General features: G+C 40.0%; 1 protein-coding gene across 1 annotated transcript; it reads left to right on the forward strand.

The window, feature by feature from the left end:
* Positions 1-22,837: 22,837 nt before the first annotated feature.
* LOC148012963 (uncharacterized) lies at positions 22,838-26,365 on the forward strand. Its single transcript, XM_087668234.1, has one exon. The coding sequence runs from the start codon at positions 23,232-23,234 to the stop codon at positions 25,065-25,067; it is 1,836 nt and encodes a 611-aa protein (XP_087524360.1). The 5' UTR covers positions 22,838-23,231; the 3' UTR covers positions 25,068-26,365.
* Positions 26,366-27,983: the final 1,618 nt, after the last annotated feature.

Raw genomic sequence — 27,983 nt, forward strand, 5'->3', positions numbered from 1 at the left:
CTTCATCCATCTGGAAGCAATCCGGTCTCATCAGGACAAGCTTTCCTCCACCATTCTTCATTGTCTTCTTCCACACAAGAACAACCCCTTAAGGGAGAGAGAGAGAAAGACTAAAATCAGAGATCTTCATCCAGGCCATCATTGGACGAGTGAGAGGCAGTGATAGAGTCAGCATACAGGAGGTAGGCAAGGGCCATTGTCAAATGGGGGGGTTGCTTGCAGCCTCATGATCATGATGAGAGAGGAGGAGGCGCAAATTTCGCTACGTCTGATGGTGCCATGTTTCCGTCTCTCTCCACAATTTGCTTCATTCCAATTTGCATGAAATTTGGGGGGGTCCAATGCTCCAAAAGGCACTTCCCATTTTTTACCACAAACTTGTCCACCTTTTCATATCTTGCCCAATTTGTGGCCATTTCCCCGTCCGGTGTCCAAATCGAGTGCTGTAAATTTTTGTGCGTCCGGGTTGACATCCCGCATTGGCCGAAAACTCCTGACAACCCGCATGGTAGTCTGAAAATTTATCAAAAATCAACAAGTGTCGCTCGAGTGCCTTTTAAGAGTCGTATTTCACTTGGTGCTTAAAATCGTCCTAGCTGGAGCCGCCGCCTTCGACGTTGAATATTTTTCCCTTGATATTCGTAATTTTTAGCTATTTTTAAGCACTTATCGGCATCAAAAATCCGCTCTCAGGTGTCCATGGGATTTTAGGACATGTATATAGATTTCAAAAAGTGAATGAGAGCTCATACTTTGGTGTGTGGCAATAAGAGACTCTTCTTCTTCTCTTCTTCTCTTCTCTTTTCTTGCTTGTGTGTGCTTGAGAGAGGGAGTGTGAGAGCTTGAGAGAGGGAGTGTATGAGGGTGAGGGTGAGGGTGAGGGATCAAGAAGGTGAAGCTCTCCACCATCTCCTCTCTTCTTCTTCTTCTTCTTCTTCTTCTTCTTCTTCTTCTATTCTCTTCTCTTGTCTCATGCACGACTATGAAGGATGGAGCTTGGAGGTGGAGGCTTAAGGATGCTTGATCTTGCATCAAGAATCATGGAGCTACCAGTGTGATTGAGGGAGAAGGCAATTCATTCAAGCATCGAGGTAAGCTCACTATACCCCGTTAGGATCGAAGGCACATCAGCTAGGTGAGAGATAGTCATAGGTGCTTGCTTGAAATGCTTGAACGAATGAGCAGTCCGTGGGTCTTGGCCGTTAAGCGGGAGCTCCCTCTATATTCATGTTGTGTGTTATATAGTTAGAAAAAAAAAGTAGAACAATGAGAGCCATCAGCTCATGGTTGCGCCAATCGATCTCCCATTCTTTTGACACAAGGGAGGTGGGAGCAGATTGGGGAAGGGGGCAAGTCATTGGGCATGAGGAAGGCACAAGGGACAATAGAAGTGACGGCATGGAGGGTGCAAACAAAATAATGGCGAGGAGCACACCAACAATAGCAAAGGCCTACGGCAAGGCCATTTTGAGGCGAGAGTAGGGCACAAGCACCAACAGGCCCTATGTGGCAACGGTGTAGGGCAATGGATGAGGATGAAAGTGATGAGACCTACATGCAGGGCAAAGCAGGTGGCCATGTGTGGGGGGAGGCGCCGCATTGGCACAATCCTGTAGCGAGGGGGAAGGGGGTGGAGGCTGGAGGTTGGAGGCTGGAGGAGAGGGGAGAGGTGAAGAAGAGATAATGGGGAGGCAAGGGATGTGGAAGACCTATGGTAGGGGTAAGTGGTGGTGGGGTTGAGGAAGAGGAAGAGGGAGTGGAGAGGGAAGATGGAGGTGGAGATAGGGATAAAGATGGAGATGAAGATGGGGGTGAAGGGGAAGGGGAAGGAGGGCACAAGATCATAGGTGTGAGATGGAGGAGATATCAAGGGTTATACCTACTAACACCCCTAAGGTAAGCTTAGTGTTTTTCTTTGGGAATTTTTTTTTCATTCTCTTCTCCTCCTCCTATTCTTCTTCACTTTGTCTTCTTTTCTTTTTTTTCTTCCTCTTTCTATTTCCTCTCTTCTCCTCATCTTTTCTTTTTCTTCTCTCTCTCTCTCTCTCTCTCTCTCTCTCTCTCTCTCTCTCTCTCTCTCTCTCTCTCTCTCTCTCTCTCTCTCTCTCTCTCCTTTTCTTCTTCTCCTTCTTCTCTTTCATTTCTTTTTCTTCTCCTTTCCTTCCCTCTAACCCTAAAACTAGAAAACTAACTCATTTTTTTAAAAGATAAGTAAAGAAAATGACTATTAAAAATGAAGATTGACTATCCTACCCTCTTTTTTTTAGATGCCTTCAACAAAAATCTCTTTTATTTACGAACAGATTCTACATCAACCAAAAGAAAACAAAACACTTAGCCACTCATATGTGGATCGAAACCCAATCTTAGTAAACATTGTGTAGCATACTACCAACCATGATGGATGCACGCACAAGCTCCATGATCCAAGTGAGTGCTCCTTCATCCCTCAACCTCTATGGCCTCCACATGCAAAAGAATAAGCATGGGCATAGCAAGAAAGAGTGCTTAGAGAGACGAATAGTAGAGCTTCATTCTCTTGATCCCTCACTCTCAATCTCTCACTCTCTTGCTCTCAATCTCTCACTCCCACCCTGACTTTCTCTCACGCAAAGAAAGCAGGAAGGCAAGTGCACAAAGTTTGCGCACACGTGAATATCTTGTTCTATTCATTCTAATCCTTTTTATACACTTTTTTTAGGGTTAGCATTCTCCCATCCATCTTGGGCATCTAGCTCATCTTTTGGGACAAAAGATCAGTCACCTCTAACTGCATGCTCAGGGAGCCTATGCTATCATTACAACTTGCACAAGATCATGCTTGGCTTTAGATTTTCATGATAAATTAATACAATGATGAAACCACTTAGTGATTTAATTGTGGAACCACTTCATGCACATTACAACAATTAATACTTGATTTTTTCATGGCACGATTCTAATCCAAAAAATGTGCTCCTTTAGACTCCTTGTTGCTTACGGTTAACATATACCAGTGCAAGCACCAAAAATAGCCAAAGGCAATATGAAAGGTATCAAAAGGCATTGAATGTACTAGAGTCCATCAAAGGTATCAAAAAGTCACTAAATGTACTAAATTCCATCAAATGCTTCAAATAATAGAGAGCTCAAAATTAGTAAAGACATCCAAAACTACCAAAATATGCCAAAAAGAGCCAAAGCCAATACGAAAAAGCACTTTTGTACCAAAAATAGTCAAAAAGAGTACCAAGAGGCACCAAATATACTAAAACATAAAAAAAGAGCTTATAGGGTTTCAAAAAGCATCAAATGTACTAAAAACTACCAAATTACTAAACGTACCAAGGAGCTCCAAGTGTACCAAAGAGGACTAAAACTACAAAAAGATACCAAAAATACCTACATATGATTTCAAAAAGCACCTTAGTACCCAAAATATTCAAAGGTAGTACCAAAATGTACCAAAGATTCAAAAAGTCCTAAATGTACCATATAGTTTCACATGTACCAAATATACTAGATTCTCCTAATATACCAAAGAGCACCATATGTATCAAAGAGGACTAGAATAACCAAAAATTTTGAGAATCAAAAGTTGGTCAGTTAAAGAGCTCTACTTAGGATTTCCATATAGTAGCAATACTAAGCACAAACTAGGACAATGTGTATTATTTAATACACAAATCTAAAATTCAAGCTCCATTTCAAGTTATTGTATGTCCTCTCACTAACCCCAAGGCATTGTAGCATTCATTGGCTTGCTCCTAGATTAGCTTCTACCTCCTTTACCTCTATATCATTACATGGAATTTTCTTTGCTAGAGCTCTTAGAGGTGTGCTTCATACACTTTAATGTCATGCTTTATGCATTTGGCCCCTTATACCTTGGCAACACCTATTTCTTTTGTTGGATCAAAGTCTTTAGCTACAAGAGAGCTCCAACAACCTATTCAAGGTATCATTGTCTTGCAAAGCATCCTCTCCACCAGTGATTCCAAGTCAACAATGTATTCAAAAACTGGCCCTACATACCCAAGCTCCATCCTTGTACAAATATTTCTCGTAGACTGTAGAAGCAAGGCTTTTTCTAAGGAGGGACACTAACCTAGGAGGCACCATTCACCCTTCTCCATGTCTCAATCTTTCATTCCAAGCCCCTTGGCCTACTCCTACACATTTGAATTATACTTTTTCCAAACCTTGCCCATGCCACTTTGTGGCCTATGGGGTCTTTTGTCGTGGTATGGCATCAAATGCATAGTAACATGCAAAATTTGTGGCCTATGGGGTATTTTATCATGGCATGGCATCAAGCAAATGCATAGTGGCATGCAAACTTGGCAATGATCTCACCACCAGATGGGGATGTTTGATACATCTTGTGGAAAAGGTCTTCAAGGAGGGCATTGCCACTTAATTCCTTTAGAAATTCCCCTTCTAGACTTAGGCTATACTCCTCATGTAGCTCCTCTGTTGTATAGCAAAATTTGCTCAATTGTGGGTGCTCTTCCATTTTTTTTTCAAAAAGCATCAATTGATACTCCAAAACTAGACATGCCATTGCTCTCTTTAACAAAATTAACTATGCTTGTTGTATAGTAATTTTGAAAATAGATGAAATATTCAAGTGTTGAAATGTATGCAAATATAAATCAAAGTGTCTAGTAGTGTAGAGGCTTTGAAAGTCCAAAACCACAAAAATTGGTGATGTAAAGTACTAAATTTAGTGCTTGTTAGAAAGGTCTAAAAGTGGACATTCCCTACATACTTTAATCCTTTTACCATCTGTAATAAGCTCTTAGAAATTGAAACTATGAGATCATGCAATAATTTTTCTTTAATACTTCAATTATCTACAATAGGCTCTTAGAAATTAAAACTACGAGACAATGCAATAATGTTGCTTTGTCACCATCGACTAGAACCAGTGTGTATGCATGCATAAGCATGCACTGGAAGATTTGACACACATCACCCACTATACAAGTATATGTACCAGAACTCACAACATCTGATGGTAGATTACATGAGGTCCTAAATGCATAAAACACATACCAAATATAGTAAGTCCCAAAAAACTCCATAGCACCATAGGTCTAGAAACTAATAGCCACAAAATAACATATATACAAAGCAAAGACTCGAGTAACTTGCACAATATAACTTTGGCATGTGCAAAGTAATAGTATGGAATCTCACCTCTATGCTTTTTGTGGACTTCTCTTCATCACAAAACCGGTCTCTTTGATTGCTCCATAGAGCAACTATCCTTGATTGTGTGAGTGTTTGGGGTCTATTTCTCCTTTGCCACACATTGTGCTTGTTGAGATGTTGAGCTTCACATGAGCTAGCATCCACTACATGCCTGGTGATATATCAAGACTTTACTCAATAGCACATTAGGTGACCAACTATATGTTTTGGTTGTAGTGCTCTTGGTATTGGTCTGGCTGTAGATTGTAGGTTTTGCAAGGTTGCTTGTCTTGTCAAAATGTCTTACAATTTTAATCAAATTATCAATGAAAATATTGATAAGAATAATTGCACTTCATGGAATTTTATGATGACAAACTTCTTGAAGGGCAAAGGAGTTTAAAACTACATTGAAGGAGACATGGCAGTGGCACCCAAAGTCCGTTGGTGAGATGCTACTACAAAATTGATAAATACTAATAATGATTGGGAGCAAACATAGCGTAAAGTAATGTATTGGCTATTTATGAGTGTCATAGATAATATGATGGGCTATATGCAAGAATCTAAAACCTCCACTATTGCATGGAAGAATTTGGTAAGGTTGTTTGAGGTAAATACAAAGGCTAGAAAGCTATAGCTCAAGTTAGATTTGAATCAAGTTAAAAGAGGGAATCTATCCATTAATGACTATGCATTAAAGATCAAGATTATTGTGGAAGCTCTTGGATCTATCAGTGTAGCAGTTGAGGATGATGATGTTGTACGAGCATATTTATATGGACTTGGAGATGAGTAAAAGAGCTTTAAGTCATCTATGAATAACAAGGATTATTTCCTTGACTTTGCACATTTGATTTCTATGTTGATACTTGAGGAGAAGAACCTTGGTTTGGGTTCCCCTTCTTCTCAACATAAGTGCAAGTATGAACAGATATTTTACTCTACTAGCAAAGATAGAGGTCCTGGCCAAGGCCTTGCCCAAGCCAAGATGGTAGTCATGGTCAGAGTTATAATGCACAACAAAATAAGGGAGGACAGGAGGAAGGAGGAGTCAAAGAGAGCACACTGTAGGTCTTAACTAACAATAATAGAATTCTAGTGATAATAAGGAATGTTGGCATTGTGGTAAGAAAGGCCATATTTTCAATCATTATTTCCAAAAGAAAATTAAAATTAGAAATGGAAATAAGCAGCAAGGTGAATATGCTTCCAGTAGCAAAAACAATGATGGCAGAAGTGAGTAGCTTTTTGTCATGCAACATTTTATGAATACTATGACTGATAATTATCTATCTATGGATGATGTATGGTATATAGACTCAAGTGCCTCTAACCATATGACTTCTTGTGGCGAGTAGTTTAGAGAGATGCACAATCTAGAGTCTCCATGCTATTTGGAGACTCTAGAGTCTCCATGCTATTTGGAGATAAGGGATGATACAACCCACCCCATTACTCACATTGATAATATTTCCTTGAGTATATAGGATGGTAAAACAAAGTATTTGGTTGATGTGCTACATGTACCAAACATAATTGAGAACTTGGTTTATGTTTGTCAAATGGTGGAACAGGGATTGCATGTTCAATTTACATTTGATGGTTATATATAGAGGACCCTGAAAATGATTGCAAAAGGTAAGCATGCTAGCAAAGTATTAACTCGATGTAGATCTTCTTGAAATGGATGTTTCTATATTTGCACAATGTTCAAGTGTTGTAATAAGTAAGTGTTTATTTTATGTGTGAGAAAAGTGATTTTATTCACTCACTTTAAAATATTTAAATCTTTGGTTAAGAAGGAGACATGGTTACATATTAAGTGCCTAAGGTTCGATGGAGGGAGAGAGTACTTCTCCAATGAGCTTTTGATTTTTTTTAGAAAAATTCTATTTAGCTATAGTTTGCATGTAGGTGCACTCCACAAAAAAATGGAATTGCTAAGCAAGAAAACATGCATATTAGAGAGATGGCTCAAGTATTGGTATCTAAAAGAGACTTGTCTTATTTTTATTTTGCTGAAGCGATTGCTACTACTATATATATTATGAACAAGACACCTAAGGATGTTGTACATGGTATGATACTGAGGAGAAGTATACCTATAAAAAGCCAAATTTGTCCCATCTGAAAGTATTTGGATGTATTGCTTACGTGCATATTCCTGATAAGTTACACACTAAATTGAATTTTAATATATATTTTTGAACCATTTTCATGAGAAGAAGGGATAGAGATTCTATAACCCTACTACATATCAGTTGAGAGATAGCACGAATATTGTCTTTGATGAAATGAACAGTCGGTAAGTACAACACTGTGTAGGATATAGTTGGGGCTAATATATAGGAGAGTTTGGTTGCGTAGAAACATGTCAACATTGACCACAGGAGTCTCTTAGTCATGGATTTATTGATAGACCTTGGAGTGGTAGATGATTATCACAATCACTCCACCAAGTACATTGACACACATTGAGTAGGTCACAGGAGTCTTCTAGTCATGGTTTTGTTTATAGATCTTGGAGTGGTAGATAATGGTCACAGTCACTCCACCAAGTACATCACAAGTATTATGGAAAGCAAAGGAAAAGGTTGGGGACTTACCTATTATGCCTAATGTATCATTAGGTTTTTCTCATGTTGATGTGGATTCAAATGGTTCTAAGCAATTTAGGATTCCATCTATGGTGAGACACTTGGTGTGAAGAAGGCACAATATAATTTTAAGGCACCTAGTGGTAATCTAGGTCCATGCATGTCAACCAGAGTAAGAAAACCCATGCAACAATTGTTGATGTATGATAGCTATGTGGATCATCACTATGCATACATGGCTAAGGTTGTGCATGATATAAAGCCCACTAGTTTTGAGAATACAATGGCTAATGAGCATTGGGATAATGCTATGAATGAAGAAATGGATACACTTAGGGAAAATGATACATGGATTTGGTGCTTTATTAGAAGGCAAGAAAGCTATTGGCTACAATTATTTTTACAAAGTGAAGCATAAGTTTGATGGATCAGTTGAGTGCTATAAGCAAGGCTAGTTGCTAAAGGGTATACGTTGTAGAGGCATATCTAGTTGAAGGTCTTAATCATCACAAGTATTCAAAGAGAAGAGATATAGAGAATATGGATAGGAAAGATTAAGAATAAAGAAAATATAATTAATTTAAGATTCAAAAATCACCACAAGAATCTATAGTGAAGCCTTCTAAAAGACGTTTCAGGAAGATATGTACTCCAATCATATGCCCAAAGCATGCACTAATATGGTTTCTATAAGTGGTCCATTACCTTGTAGAGATTGAGAAAAAATGATTACAATAGTAATACACAATTTATAATAACATAAAACCTTGGTCCAAATTAGTCCTATATTCACTCTATTACTCCTCTTGATAAGCACAAAGTTTCTACCAAACATACTCAAGAAGAGACTTCATGTATGTGACCCAAAAGCACTCAAAAGCAAGTTGAAATTTATTACATCAGTTGCTCATTACTATGGTCAACATGCATGCCATGTTCTTTCCTATGAAAATCAGTCCATAAACTCTTCAATAACCCTTACTATGGTTGCCTCTTCCCATGCGCTCAATTTTCCTTGAGATTATCTCCTCTCCTTCCCTTCTCCAAGCCTATATCTTGCATGCAAAAGCTTCCCTCTTCCCCTCCTTGATTTGCACTACCCTTCCCTATCCCTCTTTAAATTTTTTCCTCAAGCCAACATCCTCTTGTGTTTCCTCCAAAAAAACACCCATAAGACTCTTACTACAAGTTACCTACCATCTCCAACTCTGGGTCACAAGTACACTTTATTTTCTCCAAGTTCCATCATGACTTATCACTTTCCCTCTTCACTCATGAGAAACCAAACACAGTTCATGCATAGGTAAGTCACTATAGTAGATAAACTTCATGAGAAGCCAAACACTTGTCAGTTCATACATAGGTAAGTCACAAGTAGACTTTATTTTCTCCAAGTTCTATCATGACTTGTTATAATAGGTAAACTTCCCAGAAAACCCATCATACCGTTACTTGCATGTATACCACTAAAGTCTTTGAGACCATGTTTTTCGTATGCTTTTATATCCAAAATATAGAGTCATACAATAGCATAGACTCATGGTATCAAGTATGAGGACACCTTTTCTCTAGTAGCTAAAATGGCTAGGGTGAGAGTTTTATAGTAGTGGCCACATCAAATGGTTGGATCATGCATTATATAAATATTAAAAATGCCTTCTTGCATATGGAGTTGTAAGAACTTTATGTTGAGTAGCCACTTGGTTACGTGGATGAAAATTATCTTGATTATGTATGCAGGCTTCGTAAGGCCTCATATGGGCTAAAGTAAGCACCCAATGATGATATGATATGATTGTAGAATATCTTGTTAGCATTGGATTATTATGTAGAGCATAGGTTGACCACTCACTTTATGTATGTGAGGGTCATGTGTTATGTTCATTATACAAAAAAGCCACATTTGCGTGTAGTGCAACACACATTACACTATGCTTGACCATCCCTCCTTGTTCTATATAGCAGGTATATCCTTGGACTTGCATGGTGGCATAGATGAAAATTGGACCAATAGTACTTTAGATAGGAGGGATCTATCAATGGATTTATGTTTTCCTTTCAAAGTGGTGCTATTACTTGGAGTAGCAAGAAATAGCCTATAGTTGCACTATCTAGTAATGAGGCAGAGTATAGGGATATTGTGGTTGTAGTGTGTGAGGTAGCTTGGCTACGCAAGCTACTTGTTGGTGGTTTGGGGTTGCAGGTGGACAAAAAGATTATCATCTACTATGGTAACCTTAGTATCATTCAACTAGCCAAGAACCCACTGTATCATGCATGAAGAATTAAGAGGTGATATTGACTTGGTTTATGTCAATACATAGGATCAAGCCACAAATATTGGGAGCTAAGAAGCTCCACCACTTTAGAACTATGCTTGGAGTACATGAACTCATGCTAAGATTGAGGGGGAGTATTGAGATGTTAAGCTCCACATGAGCTCGCATCCACTACACACCTTGGTGATATGGCGTGATTGTACTTAGTGTGGCACTTTAGGTGATCAACATGGAGGATATGCCAGTGACTCTATAGTTGGACTAGACCCACGTAGTCCACTCTTAGTTATAGCATATTCATTATGAGATCTCATATATCCTTAGCGAGTTCACGCTTAGTGACCGCATGTACATGTGTTCATACTTTTATATTAGTCTTTTATCATGTTGTAGACCAAGTCCTTTTGTGTGGAAGAAGAAGAAAGAAACAAGGAGAAGAAGAAGGAGAAGATTTCAACCCTACTTCTCTATGAGTTCAAATCTCTATTGTGTGTGTATGTGTGTGCTCTTGGTTGCTTCATGTCTCTCTTCTCTTGCCTGTTTATAGCAATGTCTTGTTGATGTTACGAGGATATTTCATCCCCTCCTTTACCTTCATCTTTGGGAGCTTGTCTGGGGTGGTTCTAACTTCTCCCTTCCTTTGTGAAGTCCTCATCGCAACAAGAAAACTAGGTGCAAAGCACCAAGAAGAGAGCTTGTGGGCACATGAATAGGGTCCAATGGCTATGTTGGGAAGTTCATGGATGAAGGAGGTGTGTTGTATCTAGGGCAAGAGCCTACATAGGTCTATTGTGCACTCTTAATCAATCTCCCTCAAAGCTATGTGATTTAGACTATGTGGAAGAGGATGCTTCAAAGTATTTTAAACTCCATTCAATTCCACACCCCATCATAATGACACCATAATTCATGATAATATATTTTCAACCCTTTCCCTTTTCATCTTTTCATGCACCTTGTTGCTTATTCCCCTCTTTAACTAAGTAATAATACACATACATCTTGTTTCACATCACTTTGGATTATAGTATTTTATGACCACTTGAATATTCTTAAAGTTTAACTATCCTCATCAAAGGAATTTCCTCTAAAATCCAAATTAAGAAATAGTAGAAGAACCAACCAAGTAGAAACAAAATTGGTCCTTTTTTTGTACCACCAAACCGTGATTTCACCCTTTTACAGAACCATTAAGACATTTATATCTATTAGCATTAATGGATTTTATTAAATTATAACCATGTGGTGCCTATGTCCTACCTCAATGGTAACAAGACTCATGCAAATTGTTTCATGGACTCTATCATGAATGGCTCACATGGTTTCGAACTTCCTAAGTTCACAACTCATATTGGTGGGCTCTCTTGAAATATTATTGGAAAATTTTGTTGTGTGTATTATTATGTATTAGCCATTTATACAAATAACCTTTTTGAAGTGGTTAAACAATTAATTGTATACTATCCTCTCAAAGCAACATCTCGCAAAGTTAAGTCTTGGCTTGTCAAATCCTTGGAAATTATATGGTAAAAAGATGTTATGTTTATCAATGAAAAATATTGTTAATTTATGCCATTATAGGAATTTGTACTCTTGAAAAATAGTCAAAAAAACCAGTCAAAACATCTAGTACTTATCAAGCTTTTTATACAAGGCTTGAATTGAAGCTTTAGCCATAAAAGATAAGGAATCATATTCACTATGCTCATATTTATACTCATATCAGAGGCTAGGTGAAAATGCATATTGTCTATTGACTATCAAATAATAGCTCCTTGCAATTATGGAATACAAGCAAACATGTTCAATGAGGTGATAGAGGCATGGTAATAGAGAGGATCAATGTGATTAAAATGCAGAGTTTTATATTTCAACTAAGAGATTTACATGATAGTGATAAAACAAGTGATATTATCAATGAGGTTACAAATGCATGAATATGCAAAAAAAATTATCGAGGTGGTCTGAAATGTATAGATCACGTTTCTTCATAAGATAAAATGGCACATATTATAAATATTTGCCATTGTACCAAAATTCTATGTATGCAGGCCGAGGTTTTGCCAAAGGACAGATATGGAACATAGGTGCTACTTTCATAAAATCTATTCAAAGAATCACAAAATGACAAGAGGAATCTATGAGGGTCCCTGCTTAATAAAAAAAACGCTAAAGGTGCCTAGTTTGACTATCAATCTATGCAAAAGAATAACAAGCAAGACAAGCCTCCTTATGTACCCACAACTTCCATATGGTGGAAAGCTTTCCCATTGACCATGATAGGCAACAAAAGATCTTGTATGACTAATTCATATTCTTTTAAGTGTGCCATGAAACATTAGCTAAATCTAACAATTGACCACTTTGCTTGTAAATTGTTCTGATATGAGTGTCTACATGAAGATTGTTTGCACTTGAAAAATAACATACATACGTTACGTTAACATAGTTTTTCCTTTCCCTTTCTGGAAGCTATTGATAATGCCTTACATCAAGATGGTTCCACCAATGACCTACAATTATGGTAATGTCTAGATACATGACTAGGGTGGATGTATTTTTCAAGATGAGAGGAATAAAATAGTGAAACCACACTTCATAATTTGTTCCATATGCAGTTGTAAGTTATGTTTTGTGTTAAAGATGTAGATAACACAATAATTACTCTTTGAGGCCATAAGTTATTCCCTACATCAATTTTGTCATGTAATAAGTTGAAGGAAATTATTTGTCGCCAACAATATCCATGAATGTATTATCAACAACTATAGGCAACAAAAACAAAAGGCTATGTGAGAGTTTGCATAAAAAATGTTCATGTGAAGATGGGGCTAATATATGTAGCTTGCATGTGTTATCCATATTTTCGTGTGGGTCTCTATGAAGGTGAGCACACACATGCACATGTGTGCATACATGCACAAAATGCGTGTGTGCATATGTGTGCACACGTGCGCATGTGCATGTGCATGTGTATGCAGTGTGTGTGTGTGTGTGTGTGTGTGTGTGTGTGTGTGTGTGTGTGTGTGTGTGTGTGTGTGTGTGTGTGTGTGTGTGTGTGTGTGTGTGTGTGTGTGTGTGTGCGCGCGTGCATGTGCACATGCGCGTGCACGTGCTCGTACGCATGTGCGTGTGCACGTGTACGCATGCATGGATGGGGGTGTGTGTGTGCGTGCATGTGTGTGTGTGTGTGTGTGTGTGTGTGTGTGTGTGTGTGGACATTTGCATGCATGCACATGTATTTGTTGTTGTCAACAAGATTGCACTCAAATGATCAAGGTCTTTAAAGCTTCAAGACGTGTGCCCATGCGCGTGCATGTGCGCGTACGCATGTGCGTGTGCACGTGTGCGCATGTGTGGATGGGTGTGTGTGTGTGCGTGCATGTGTGTGTGTGTGTGTGTGTGTGTGTGTGTGTGTGTGTGTGTGTGTGTGTGTGTGTGTGTGTGTGTGTGTGTGTGTGTGTGTGTGGACATTTGCATGCATGCACATGTATTTGTTGTTGTCAACAAGATTGCACTCAAATGATCAAGGTCTTTAAAGCTTCAAGACGTGTGCGCATGCGCGTGAACGTGCGTGCATGCATGTGTGTGTGCACGTGTGCGCATGCGTGGATGGGGGTGTGTGTGTGTGTGTGTGTGTGTGTGTGTGTGTGTGTGTGTGTGTGTGTGTGTGTGTGTGTGTGTGTGTGTGTGTGTGTGTGTGTGTGTGTGTGTGTGTGTGTGTGTGGACATTTGCATGCATGCACATGTATTTGTTGTTGTCAACAAGATTGCACTCAAATGATCAAGGTCTTTAAAGCTTCAAGACGTGTGCGCATGTGCATGCACGTGCGTGTATGCATGTGTGTGTGCACGTGTGCGCATGCGTGGATGGGTGTGTGTGTGTGTGTGTGTGTGTGTGTGTGTGTGTGTGTGTGTGTGTGTGTGTGTGTGTGTGTGTGTGTGTGTGTGTGTGTGTGTGTGTGTGTGTGTGTGTGTGTGTGTGTGTGTGTGTGTGTGTGTGTGTGTGTGTGTGTGTGTGTGTGTGTGTGTGTGTGTGTGTGTGTGTGTGTGTGTGTACATTTGCATGCATGCACATGTATTTGTTGTTGTCAACAAGATTGCACTCAAATGATCAAGGTCTTTAAAGCTTCAAGGAAATTTCATGGCTCCAAATTTCAATCATATGCTTTTAGTCAAATGAAAATTTGTATTTGGATGTGTGTTGTAGAACAGGGATCAACTCTTGTTTACTAGCTTGTACCTTCTTCAACCCAAGAAAATAACATAGGTTCCAACCTCAACATGATGCATCATTATGGGAAAAACATGTGGAATAGGTTAGAATGGAGTCCTATTTCCTAATATTCCATGCAATCCAAAGAGAATATTCCAACTTATAGTAGTATGCTACTACTACATTATTTTTATCTCTTATTTTGTATATGCTATTGATTGCAATCAATACTAAACGAACACCCTCTGTGAGTGTGCCTAGAAGTTTTTCTCCCTTAATGTTCATGGAGTTGACCTATGACTTTAGATAAACTTCATGGTGGAGACCTCTTACATTGGTAAAACTTACTTAATTAACTTGAAAAAAAATATATGTATGAATGTAAGGCATGTGAATATGTGTGTAGCCACATGCAACATGCTTATGAGCATTGGCACTTGTATGTGTTTGCAACAAATATGTAAACACATAGGAAACTAGCTATTATGGATGCATAAACTTCCAATACATATGATCATGAAAATGTGCTAGTAACTTTATCATATTCAAGAGTGGGACTTGTTGATCTTCACATTTCACAAAGTTTAAGACAACAAAGTACATATATGAAGTAGACACTAAGACTTCTTGAAATTCTCAATATAACAATACCTAGGCTATTGTAACAATCTACTTTTGTCATTTTAAGGACGATTTTCTATAGTCAAGAAGTTAACGATGTTCTTAGTAGCTTTGATAACAATGGCTTGTTCCTTAAACCCAAAATCTACGTCGTCTCATAAAAGAAATTAAAGATAGGTTTTAGATATACGGTCCTAATCATGGAAGTTTCATTAAGACAAAAAGGAGAACAGTTTGACCTTCTTTAACAAAACATTTGATGGCATGTTTCTATGTTTGCATGTCTATGACTCATAAATACATTGAGATGTGTTAACAATTTTCCCATTGACCTCGATTTGTGCAAGTGCAATCCATTATTTGTTGATCCTATTGTGTCTCCCTTCTACTATGATCCTTTTCCACATGATATTATTAGGTGGAAAGTGAAAAATTGATTTCCAAGATTCTTGTTGGAAGTTATTTACTGTTGGCGTGTAGGTAGCAACAATTGTTGGGAGATGCAGTGCTACATAAGCAATACTCATTTGATTTCATCTCAATAATAACTTACATATAGAATGTTTTAACTCTTAGCTTTTCATTAGCGGTCTCGATGTTTTCAATATATGAATGCTTGTACAATCTAGCCATTAAACGTAAATTATAGTTATATTTAAGCATGCGAATATTGTTACAATTTACATATCAATAATTTGCTAATTGGACCTTTACCATTGATGGAGATCACAAGAAACCCCTAGTAGTATGGGTATCCACCTTCATAAATGGAAGATAATGCCATTGTTGTGAAGCAAAGGAATCTTTGGTGGAAAATCTTTATGGATGCATACGTAGGGGACAAAACTTGTTCAAGAAGGGACTCCCACTCATTTGATTAAAGGAAATTACATGCGGACACATGTTCACTACAAGGTCTAATAAAACACTCTTTTAGACATGCTCCACTAAGGGTTCCAAAAAAAGCAGGCATGGAGAGTCACTTCAATAGATATTTCTTACATGTATATTGCATGAAAACAATTCTATAAGTGTTGGGATGTTCACCTCTTTTCCATGAGGCATGTTATCAAGATAGAAAGATCATGCAAGGCAGTAAGAAAGTAGAGTGAAACCATGGAAAGAAACGAAGCATTACGTAGCTTGACAACAAAGTCTTGGCTTGAAAATGAATATTGTGATGGAGCATGTGATTGTGTAATGAGATTAAGTTGCACTTGGATATGGACATGACAAGGAAGGAGATTCTGTCTCATATGGGAAAGAAGCCATTGGATTCACGTCCACCAACCCCACATGCCCTTTGTTGTTCCACCACTTTGGGGTTACCTTCGAGCAATGAGGATCCGCATGTGTCCATTGATATTGCAATAGAAAAAGGTCCCACTCGTTGCTTTTTATCGGGGATATTGGAAGGAAGATGCTTGTTCAACCCCTCTCAATGCTCGTATCCAATCATAACTTTAAAAATTGCAAGATGATTGGCTTTGTCAATCTCATAGATTTAGTAGTGACCAAATAATAATTAGAGATATAAGGTGTGAAATCTCTAGAAATATGAGAGATTGGGTGGAATTGTGCATTTAACTTACACCATGCCCCTTCAAGTCAATTTAAAACTAGGATACCTCTCTTTATACTAACTACAAGTATATTTGATAAGAAAGGTTGTAATAAGTAAACACAATTCCTATCTACTTGCACCTTCTTTTATGGAGTGTAAGAGCAAAGCCAAAATTTTGGAAAAAGCTTACAATATCTAATCAAATTTGGGATACATGTCTCATGTTTATTGGCAAGCCTACTACAAAGATTTTATGTTCGAAGGACAAATAGAGCTTTGTTAGCTATATCTCTTGGTATATAGGTTTTGATGATTGGGTTTGTCCTGTCTATCCAAATTTGTCTCATCAAATAAGTTAATGCCAAATTGAAAGACCATTTTATTTGTATGAGGTAGGGTGACTATATGATTGCTTTGGAAAGAAAAGCTCTAATGTAAAGACCTTGTGCCATACCAAGCAAAATTCAAGTTATGTTATGTAGAGATGGCATGTCCATCTAGAATATCGGGTAGTTAGGGGAATCTATGATAACACTCATAATGAAGTGTGGCTTAAAGATTTTGGTTTCTTTTCATTGATGAGTTTCTTTAATAGTTCAAATCAATGTTAGGTAGAGCACTACATTAAATAAATATTCATCTCACTAGAAGTGTTTATGGGATTTCCCTCCAACTTCCAAGCTAAATTTCACTTTAAGGTAGTGGAATGTTAGATTTTTTTTTTCTTTCACTAGATATGTTTCTCATGTTTACCATTGATTAATAAACTAATCTATGGGAGGAGCATGGAGTAATTTCCCCATCTATGGTGATAAGTTGATATACTATTTCTTAAAGTAAGGAAAAGAAAGTATACTTTTTTTCCACAAGTCAACACGGATCTCTATGATCGAGCTAGAAAGGCAAGTACAAAAGAGGTAGGGGGTTGTTTATAAGAGATCCCCAAACCCTACAGAATCACATGTGCTTGCTAAAATCATGCTTAATCAAAAAATATACATGCTTTAGGACCTCCATTCAAGTTTAGTTGCTTTCAAACTCATCATTTGAGGCATTTTTTAAAGACAATGGGAAAGAAAATATGCCATGAACAATCTTTTTTAGCCCTTCAACAACGTCACATGACTTTACGCTCAAGTCCAATAAGAGAGAAACAAAAAAACCACATAATATGGTGCTTTTTCACTTTGAGAGAAATTGGAAACTTCCTGGTGACTTGAACTCCTTTACTTTTTCTTTAGAAAGAAAGCTTCAATGCTCTTTCCCATAATCAAAATTTCCTTTATAATCTTCAAGTGAGGCTATTTAACATTTTGTTCTAATTTAATGGGAATGGTAACAAATCTAAGTGCATCTAGACTTATTTTTGTATAATGTAGTATTGTTTATGTCTTAGGTAGCAAGAATCTTAGCATGTTGCTTCTCCCCATGTTTGTGATAGAGTTACTTTGATAATTGTTAATGTATTTATTTTATTCCTTAAATAAAGGGTTTAGGTTTTGACTCACAATAATGATGGAACACGATGTATTCAGCACTTATCTTGCTAAAAGCAATCACCTACTATATAATGTATAACAAGAAGTTAAGTTCTTATAGTGCAATGTTGTTGCACTTCACTCAAAGCATGAGATCCAGTCACTAATTTTGTTTTTTTAATGTATTTATTTTATTATAACAATTACCATGTTGAATATCTCCTCCCTTTGGAGAGGGTTGAGGGAACTATAGATTCTTGAAATCTGGTTAATCATGTAAGACTAGATCCACTTTGGGAGATCTGAGTGGAATAGTTGTTATGTGGGGTGGACATAAATCTTACAATGAATTTTTCCCTCTATTTTTGAGGGACAACAAATTTAGGCAGTTTGCTCTATTAGCCCTTTCATTTGGATGCATGATATCATTGACAAATAACCACCAACTTCATATCCCCCTTTGGGATCTTATCCTCCATTGTGAAGTTTCTTCCCCATTTTGCAAGGGCAATGAATTTGCTTCTTTTTAGGTGTCATTCATCATTTCTAATGTTTTATGATTATGTTTTAAAGCCAATCATGTGCATCCTTTACATGGTCAAGGACAAAGTGGTATGTACGTGACTAGAGTCAATTGTCAATACGTGAAAATTGTTTGCACCTTGTTGGGCTTAAATTTTTGTACCTCACATGAGCCAATAATCATTCCATATATAATGTACTTCACTAATTGGGATATTCAAGGTTGAATAAGAAAAATGTCAACTTTATTCATGATAAATTTACAAATAGGGGTCTTTTAAAGTAAGCCTTGAATGCATGTAACAATAAGGGTTTACATATAGTGAACCCCATGACCTCATGAATAGCCTTTGGGGATTGACACAGAGACTTTGCATTCCTATGCAATGGTAGCCATGGCCAAAAGTCTAATGTAGACTAAAGTGCTTGCTTGCCGAATCCATCATTGCCAGCACATGAGGGAGGAAATTACTATATTGGTCAACAAGCTTAGATTGGCTAATGGCACTTGTTTATAATGCAAAATAGGTAGCTCCACATCCACATTTGCCACCAATGGTCTTGTCTCTTGCCCAACATTGGCACTCTCTTATGCGCCCATGTGCTAAAGGGTAGAAAATATGTGACCTTTGTTGGGACCACCAGAACAATGATTGGGTTCTCCTAGAAGAGCTACTAAAATAAACCTATAAGCTCTTACCCCAATAGAAGGATGCTACCAATAACATGAGATCCCGCCATCCCACAAGACTTTATGAATTAGGCTTCCCTTCAATATCAAAGCCTTGTCTTTGAAACCTAACAATGGTCTCCTCCCCATTACCCCACTAAAATAAGATTTTAGAATCATTACTTCCTCTCTTAATAATAGATGGAACATTGAATGGTAATGGAGCTACAATTCCACAGCATTTTTTCCCTCGTCATTCTCCCTAAAAAATTTTGTTTACAATAGACTATGGCTAATCCTCTACAAATGCCTTTGACCCCATGAGAAAGCTTTATAATTGAACTTGGGAAATGGGCTCTCTCTAATGCATAAAGTCTCTATGGAGACCATAACCCATCTCTTCATGAATTGCAAGCATAATCCACTTGCTTGGAATCTACCATGCAAACTGATATACAAAGGGCACCCCTACTCGATATCTTGGAATAAACTATTCCTAGGAGAGGCTAATGCTATCCCTCCATCGGTGTGGAATTGGATATGGTGAATTTATTTGTGGTATGTTTGGAAAAACAAGAATGATATTGTATTTAAAAATCACAAATTTAATCTTGTTTCAAGCTTCAAATGGGATTTCTTGTTTCCACTCGAGTCATAAGGCCAGGTTGCCACCTGCGCTATAAATAAGGCGAAGAAGCAGAGGATGAGTGCCAAGATTCACAACCCCTTATTGGTCCTTAATACCATTGATGGAGAGAGCATGCAAAACTTCCTAAAGATGAGGGCTCAACTAATTGTAGAAGTGGAACTCTCATATGCCAACTTTTCCCCATGCCACACTACTGGATGGGTAGGATGTCTGTCAACTACCACCCAGCCTTTTGTTAAGGCAATTATGCCACTTTTGTATCGAAGCTTGAATTATCAAGGTTGAAAAAATGCAGCGACACATAGAACTCGAAGTATCCGTGCGGTGGATATGTAACCTCGCCTCTTTGTCCAGTCGAGTTTTTAATACATTTAATGCATATTATTTAAAGAACAAAAATACTAAAGAGAATAGTAAATGAGGATTCAGCAAAAGGATTTCATTTTCATTTTACTCAAGAGGGTGCCCATGAAAGAATACTATGGCTAATTTGCTACAAAGGCCTTTGGACCCATGAGAGAGCTTTATAATCGAATGTGGGAAACGGATTCTTTCTAAGGCATAAGGCCTCTATGGAGATGATAACCCATCTCTTCATGAATTGCCAACATAATCAACATGCTTGGAATCTAATGCACAAACTAATATACAACATAATAAACCTGCTTGGAATCTACTATGCAAACTGATATATAAGGGGCACCCCTACTCGATATCTTGGAAGAAATTGTTGCTAGGAGAGGCTAATGCCATCGCCCCATTGGTGTGGATTTGGATATGGGGAATTTATTCATGGTCTGATTGGAAAAACAAGAATGATATCGTATCTAAAAATCGGAAATTTAATCTTGTCTCAAGCTTCAAATGGGATTTATTGTTTCAATTCTCAATTCACAAGGCCAAGTTTGAGGTTGTCGCCTACTTTGCATGACAAGGCAAAGAAGCTGAGGATCAAGGCCAAGATTCACAACCCCCTGCTGGATCTTGACATCATTAATGGAGAGAGCATCAAATTGTTGCTAGAGAAGAAGGCTCAACTGACTGCAAAAGTGGAACTCTTAGATGCCAACTTTTCCCTACGCCACATTGATGGCTAAGATGTTTGTCAACAAGTCACCACCCTTTTGTTAAGGCAATTATGCCACATCTATACTATTAGTTAAGGAAAGGTGGGGGGCAGGTGCCACGTGGCAGCGCCCCACCTCCCCCACAAAAAAGAAAGAGAACGCAGGGGCGGGTGCCACGCGTCCAGCACCCGCCCTCCCCCCAAAAATCGTGGAGCGCCTAGTTTGTATGTAAGCTTAACATATCAAGGCTAGAAAATTCAATGGCACACAGAACTCTAAGTATCCACTCGGTGAATATGTAACGTCGCCTCTATTTCCAATTTAACTTTTAATACATTTGATGCCTATTCTTTAAAGAACAAAAAGACTAAAAGAATAGTAATTGAGCAAGCAAAAGGATTTCATTTTCATTTTACTCAAGGGGGTGCCATTCATAGCATAGTAACTTAATTTTGTTGGCCCTAGTTGAAGTGTAGGGTGCCGACATTGGTAATTATCAATATGTATAACAAACGATGACAGGCTTCAATGTAGAGTGGTCATAGTGGTAGGATGGTAATCGTCTGAATTCCGCAAAAGTTTTTGTCTAGTTGCTTAAGTCCTTGATCTTGCACTGGCCAGTACTCAAAGCTAGCTTCTGGTCTCTCCCAAGTCCCAACTATGCTGTAAGTACCTCTTTGTCTAATATATTCACTTTGTAGTTTTCATGCTTTCTCCTTAAATATATATATATATATATATACTTTTTTGAGAAAGGTAGTAAGATTGTGTTAAACCGAGGTAAGAAGTAGTATTTACAAGTTTATGAGATCCAAAAATTGGCTATCATGATGAGTCAAGGACCAAGTGCGGTAGAGTGATGGCAAGGAAGGACTCTCGAGAGGAAGCTGAGGAGTTGGATCGAATTCTCTCCACCATTCGGGATGCTACCAATTGCAAACGGGCCCCACTCGAGCCCAAAGCTCTTGGTTGCTCCTCTAGATGTCCAATAAAATGTATCTCCACCTAGACCCCATAAAAGATATGTATGCTGCAATCCACCTTTGGGTGTACATGGATAGAAATAAAATTAAAATGTACAATAATAATAATAATAATAAGGCAAGGAGGGCATGGCATGTGAATGGGGGCGATAATATTGGTTGACCTGGGGAGGGGGGGCATCTAGTCAAAGGGATGGAGACCGTGTGTGTCTGCTGATGATCAGAATCAGATTGATTGATGGAAGGAAAAGAAAAAAAAAAGAAAAAACGAAGGTACAATTATGACCGGCTGGCTACTTTAGACGCTCGTGTAGGCACGCATTCACGCTGTCCGAGAATGCCCCTAAAAACCCTCCCGAGTCCCCCCCCCCATCAAATTGTTGCTAGGCCGCACGCAAACACAACAGCAGGCTGCAGGACTCAGGAGGGCAGCAGGCCAGGCCAGGCCACAGGAGAGAGAGAGAGAGAGAGAGAGAGAGAGAGAGAGAGGGATTCGCACACGAGACAACTCACAACAGAGAGCTCGAGGAAGAGGCGGGCGCTGGCGCAAAATAGGAAAAACAGAAAAAAGAAAAACAAATATAAAATGGAGAAAACATCCCCAGATTTTTTCTTTTCTTTTATCGGTTAGGCGAAATTTTTGAGAAATAAATACTGTAACTGGTTCTTCTCGAAACTCATAATTAGGCATAAAAATAATTGTTAATGGAGGCAGGTCCCTGTATCAGAATCTGGCCGTTGAAAGACAACGAAGGAGGATATAAAAAGGAAAAGTAGGCGGCCCGGACGGTGATTCAATCATCTCTCTCTCTCTCTCTCTCTCTCTCTCTCTCTTCTGATGAGTCCCGTCTGTGATGCACTTTTGGTGTGACTGGCAGGGTTCGAACCCGACCCCCCTCGTCCACATCCTCGCCCGTAGCACTCTCTCTCTCTCTCTCTCTCGTATTCTTTTCTTTATTCTTCGTTCCCCCCCAAGACAATATATTTGTAGCCCCTTCTCTCTCTCCCCCGCCTACTCGCAACAACCCCTCGTTCCCTCTCTCCCTCTCTCTCTCTCTCTCTCTCTCTCTCTCGTGCAGACACAAGGAAGAAGAGAGGAAGGGGGATGCGGAACGGAAAAGAGACCAGCGGAGACAGAGATTGAGCCTCCTCTGTGGATCTGATCTGAAAACCTGCATCATCTGCCACTCTCTCTATAACGCTGCCGCTTGCTTTGCTGAACAGCCTCAACTGCACCTTCTCTCTCCTTTCCTCTCTCTCCTTCCCTCTCTCTCTCTCGTGCCGTATCGTTACAGATGCAGTACCGCTAGTACAACATTCACCGGCCCTTTCTGCGGACGCCATGGAAGCGAACACCTTTCTTGCCTCAGCCACAGTGCAGCAGCAGAAACAGCAGCTGTACTGCTTATGCCGTGGTCGCAGGTGAATGTACAGGCGCTGATGATGGAGGTCGGGGATGATGCCCTCAAGGAACAACTTGAAGAAGAAGAAGAAGAAGCAGAAGAAGAAGAAGAAGAAGAAGAGGAAGAAGAAGAGGGAGAAGAAGTTGAGCTGGAGAAACAGGAGCGCCAAGAGGAGATTAAAGGAGACCTTGTTGATCAGCATGATTTGCTTCCTTTTGAGAGGCTCATCCCCATCACGCAGACCTTGATCACTCCTGCCCTTGCTTCCTTCTTCGGCATCAGCAAGAAGCTTGACAAACTAAGGCAGGATGTCGAGGAGACGGACGAAAAGGGATCAGGAAAAGAAGGAGAAGAAGCCGAAGGGGCAGAACAAGCAGAGGACATGGAACGAGCGGCACACACGAGAACTGCTAATAATTCTTGCCCTGAGGCACAGAATGGATCAGAAGCTCCTCCTTATATTCAATCATCCCTGCTCTCAGGCCTAAACTCTGTAGATCAACGTCCTAACGGACTTCCTGCTTCCTCCAGACAGCAGCTGCAGGAGAGGAATAATGGCAGCATGAACCCGCTTGTCGCGGATAAGCTAGAGTTTCTGGCAGCCAATATCGCCAGGGATCAGGACATGCAAGCAAGTGGACCTGGTGGCTATGGAATCTCGTTCAGCCAAGCTACAAAGCAGCCCTTTTTCCCTGGTGCTCATCCTGCAGATGCAGCAGCTAGGGGGTGGGAAGACCTTAGGGTATGGGGACTTAATCCATTAAACGATGGCAAAGCAGCTTCAAAAGGCTTACTAAGGGATCAGCAGGTGATTAGTGATTCGACCATAGGAAGGGTCGGAGGAGGGATCATCAATGGTATAAGCCATGTTGAAGTGAGCAAGCCTGTGCTGATGTTGAAAAGGCCGCAGTTGGCCATGGATGCTGAGTTTTTAGACGAAGGTGGGGACTCTGATGGAGCAGTGGTGATGGCAGGCAACAATTACAACAGCAGCATGGGAGGTGTGGAGAAAGACAATTCGTCTGCAAGCGGTGGGGAGGGGGCGGGGTCGGCTGGCGGGGGAGGGGGCGGGAGTGGGAGCGGCGGCGGAGGCGGCGGGGGAGCGGCGGCGGCGCGGACGCTCAAGAGGCCGAGGCTGGTGTGGACGCCGCAGCTGCACAAGCGCTTCGTGGATGCGGTGTCCCATCTGGGCATCAAGAACGCGGTTCCGAAGACCATCATGCAGCTCATGAATGTGGAGGGTCTGACGCGAGAGAATGTGGCCAGCCACCTGCAGAAGTACAGGCTCTACCTGAGACGCGTGCAGAGTGGGGGTGGTGGCGCCGCCGCCGGCGGCATCGACCACCATCTCCTATCAGCAGGAGGAGCGGGCGGTGCGGCCGCGGCCATGTCTGCGAATTCCTCCTCCAACTCTGATTTCCATCTCTTTGCATCTGCCTCTCACCCCCACCTGGACCATCTCATTAATACTGCTCCCCCGCAGCTCCACCTGCTTTCCCTTCCTCATGTCAATTTGAATCCTCCTGCTACTGCTGCTTCTCCCCAACCTAACATCCATCTCCTTAATCCCTCCTCTCAGCATTTCACACCCCCTCTCTTCAACAACCCCCCTGCATCTGCTGTTCCCTTGCCTTCCCCCCTAAACTCAGACCCGTTTTACAGCCACCATCATCTCAATCTCGTGCGGCCTCACCTTGACCATCATCCTCATTCCCATCACCAGCAACACAGTCAGCTGTTTGGGAACAGCCATCACCAGTCAGACCTTGCTCCCCCGCAGGGCGCCAGCCCTGCCCCCGCTTCGCCTCCCAGGCGCATTCTCAGCCTCTTTCCTCATTGATCATCATGAAAGCAGGATTAATCAGCCCTGGCAGTCAGACTGATGTGAGGCCACTGCATCAGCAGTTAACTAGCCTGTTTGCCATGAGCCGTGCGGTATAACAGGTTTTGCTCAACATAGCCTGTTTATCATGTGGTACAACTTGCTTGTCCTTCCAGCATGTCACAGAACTCCTTAGGCTGCAGTGGTACTAACATGCCTCATGTTAGTAGAACAATTGGCAGGCTTTGAGCCTGCCATGCACCATGAACCAGGTTCTGGAAGGAGGCCATTGGATGGCTGCAAAGAGGAACGGACTGCAGCCGAGGGACGGCTCTGCAGCAGGACTCGACCTCATTCTAAATGCGCAAATAATGTAGCAGGTGACAATGCTCAGGCACAGATATCACCGCCACCATTTTTCATGCTGTAGTTTCGAACAGGGACATAAATAGGTCTCCTTTCTGAAGGATGGTTCCACAAGGACATGCGGTGCTTCTTGATCAAACAGGGGGATCTCCACTTTACCATATTGCCCCTCCAAACAGATCCTGCAAGGGCAATCCATTAAAGTGGAAATCCAGTCCTCTCACCAACTGTAGATGATGGCTTCTTCCTTGCAGTATCATGTAATCTGTACATTCGTGTCCCAATATTTTTCTTCGGGACAAACAAAATTCTATATTAATGCACACGGACATTCAAATTCTGTGCATTTATTTTTCTTCCTTAAGTCTTACAGCTTCTCGCATTCGCCATTAATGTCTGGCCGCACCACATGTAGATGGTGCAGGTTTATGGGTTTTTGCTCGACTGTCTCTGTCATCTGAGTCTCTGACTCTGTGGGTCGAATCACAGTCTCCAGAGTCTCCATTCATATCAAATTCCTCTCTTCTTCATGCAGCTTCCTGATTGCAGGGATGGCTAATCGGAATCATACATGGGATGACGATCAATCTCATTCGTTCGGATACTGCTTTTGACGTTGGTTGTGTTGTTGGTTGGTTGGCCCACCAAAACGTATCAAAACTGATCATGCATATCTAGAAGTGTTGACCTTGCCTTTATTGACAAGTCCGGACTCATATCCTGCCATCATCCATGGGTTGCTGAATATTCTAGTTTCTTCCTAACAACACTCCTTGGATTGATTGATTGCTTCAAAGAGGTCCAAGATGGTTGAGGATTGAGATCTCATCCTTGCAAGTTGCACACCACAAAAAACTTTTGAGGAGTTTTTACCTGTAAGTCTTGTCCCACACCAAATTAAAGACATCCAATCCCTACCTAGAGTTTGGGCATGCAATTTTGGAAATTGGCTGCGGATATGGGCACGAAATCTTTACATATTTTAAAAAAGATGTATTTTGTTTACAAACAAGTAAAAAATAATATTTCTTATTTTTTTAATTGGTTTTGCAAATGAAGTGCACCCTTGTTCGTCATTTTACAAACTAGGTAGGGAAGACTCTCTATCCAAAGTGGGTGTTATAGGTAAACAAACAACAGGTAATGTCCTCTTTGGTGTGTAAAGAATTGCAGACCTCTAACCTCTAAAGTACTTTGCTTGTTAACACTTCATAAGTGGGCGTCAACCCCACTTGGTGTGTAACCAATCTAAGTTGTTGTAGTCCCTTTTTTAAAAATATGTGAAATTAGAAATTTTATCATGAAGTGGGAAGGTAAGAATTTACAACCCCTCTCGGAAAACTTAGGGGAAACCCCCTTCACAATAAGAGGTCTAAGCAAGAATTTGCTAAATCATACATTTGCCCTAAGGAGAGTATTATGTATTTTGTAAGAGGGAGAGCAGAATATTTGTTGAATCATACATTTGTCCTAAGGAGAGTATTTTGTATTCCTTTAAATGCTTCCTCTTATCCTTCACGTTGTTAAGACACGCTACGAGGTCCTTAATCATAGTGCTATGAATGCACACTAGCACACCTTTATCTCCTATGTGATCACCCTACTCAGATATCATTCTAAGTGTTTCAAATGGGCTTCAGCATGAAGGGCCTATTCAAACTCCATAGCTTATTGGATTCATCATTCATCCTTCCTTTGTCTTCCCGCAATGCATGTCTTGTGTTAATTTGGTGGTTAAGGTCCACACTCTCCCTTCAATTTGAAAGCTTATTCCAAAGAGGTTGAACTTCTAACCATCTTTAGAAGTTGTGTATTGTCAATCTAGATTGATGGGGCAATTATTGTGCTTGTTGAGACTCTAGGTAAGGTATTGTATGCACTAGCATTCACAATGGCCATTAATGGTCTTAAAGCTGAGAGACATGCATGTGTAAGCTCTATGATGGGAGAAAACCACAGCAAGATGTTCTTGAGCTCTTTGACACAAACAACATCAATCTTGTGGTTAAAGTGCACTTCGCAGGTTGTTCACACACACTTGCTTTATTTGCAGAGAGGGTAAACACTATACCAAGCACTATCCAAGGAGAGAGAGCATGGAGCTAGAGAAAAAAGGGCCAATCATTTAAGGAAATGATTGAGATACTAATTAGCTGAGGTTTTACTAGAATGGTCCCTCAAAAGTTAGTCACTTAGATGTAAACTAAACACTATGCCAAGGACAACCCAAGAAGAGAGAGTGTGGATCATCAAGGCCAAAAATTTGAAACAAAAGGCTAATTATTTAAGGAAATGACCTAATTGAGCTCCTTGATGCAAATGGCATCAAGTTTGTGGTTGAATTGCACTTCTCAAAATTGTTCCCTTACACCTATTTTGTTTTTACAGAGGGAAAATATTATGTCAAGGACCACCTAAGGAGAAAGAGCATGGAGCATTAGGGATAGATATGAAAAAAAAAGGGGCCAATCATTTGAGGAAATAATTACATTAGTAATTAGATGAGATTTTGCTAGAATTGACCCTCCAACTTTATCCATTTAGATGTTAACCCTATGCCAAGGGTGG

Source organism: Lygodium microphyllum, chromosome 26 (genome assembly GCF_053477565.2).
Source record: "Lygodium microphyllum isolate KBCC chromosome 26, Lygodium_microphyllum_v1.1.10, whole genome shotgun sequence".
Classification (NCBI taxonomy): domain Eukaryota; kingdom Viridiplantae; phylum Streptophyta; class Polypodiopsida; order Schizaeales; family Lygodiaceae; genus Lygodium; species Lygodium microphyllum.

Excerpts from the sequence above, each read along its gene's own strand:
- LOC148012963 (XM_087668234.1), top strand. The coding sequence starts at position 23,232 with ATGCCGTGGTCGCAGGTGAATGTACAGGCGCTGATGATGGAGGTCGGG.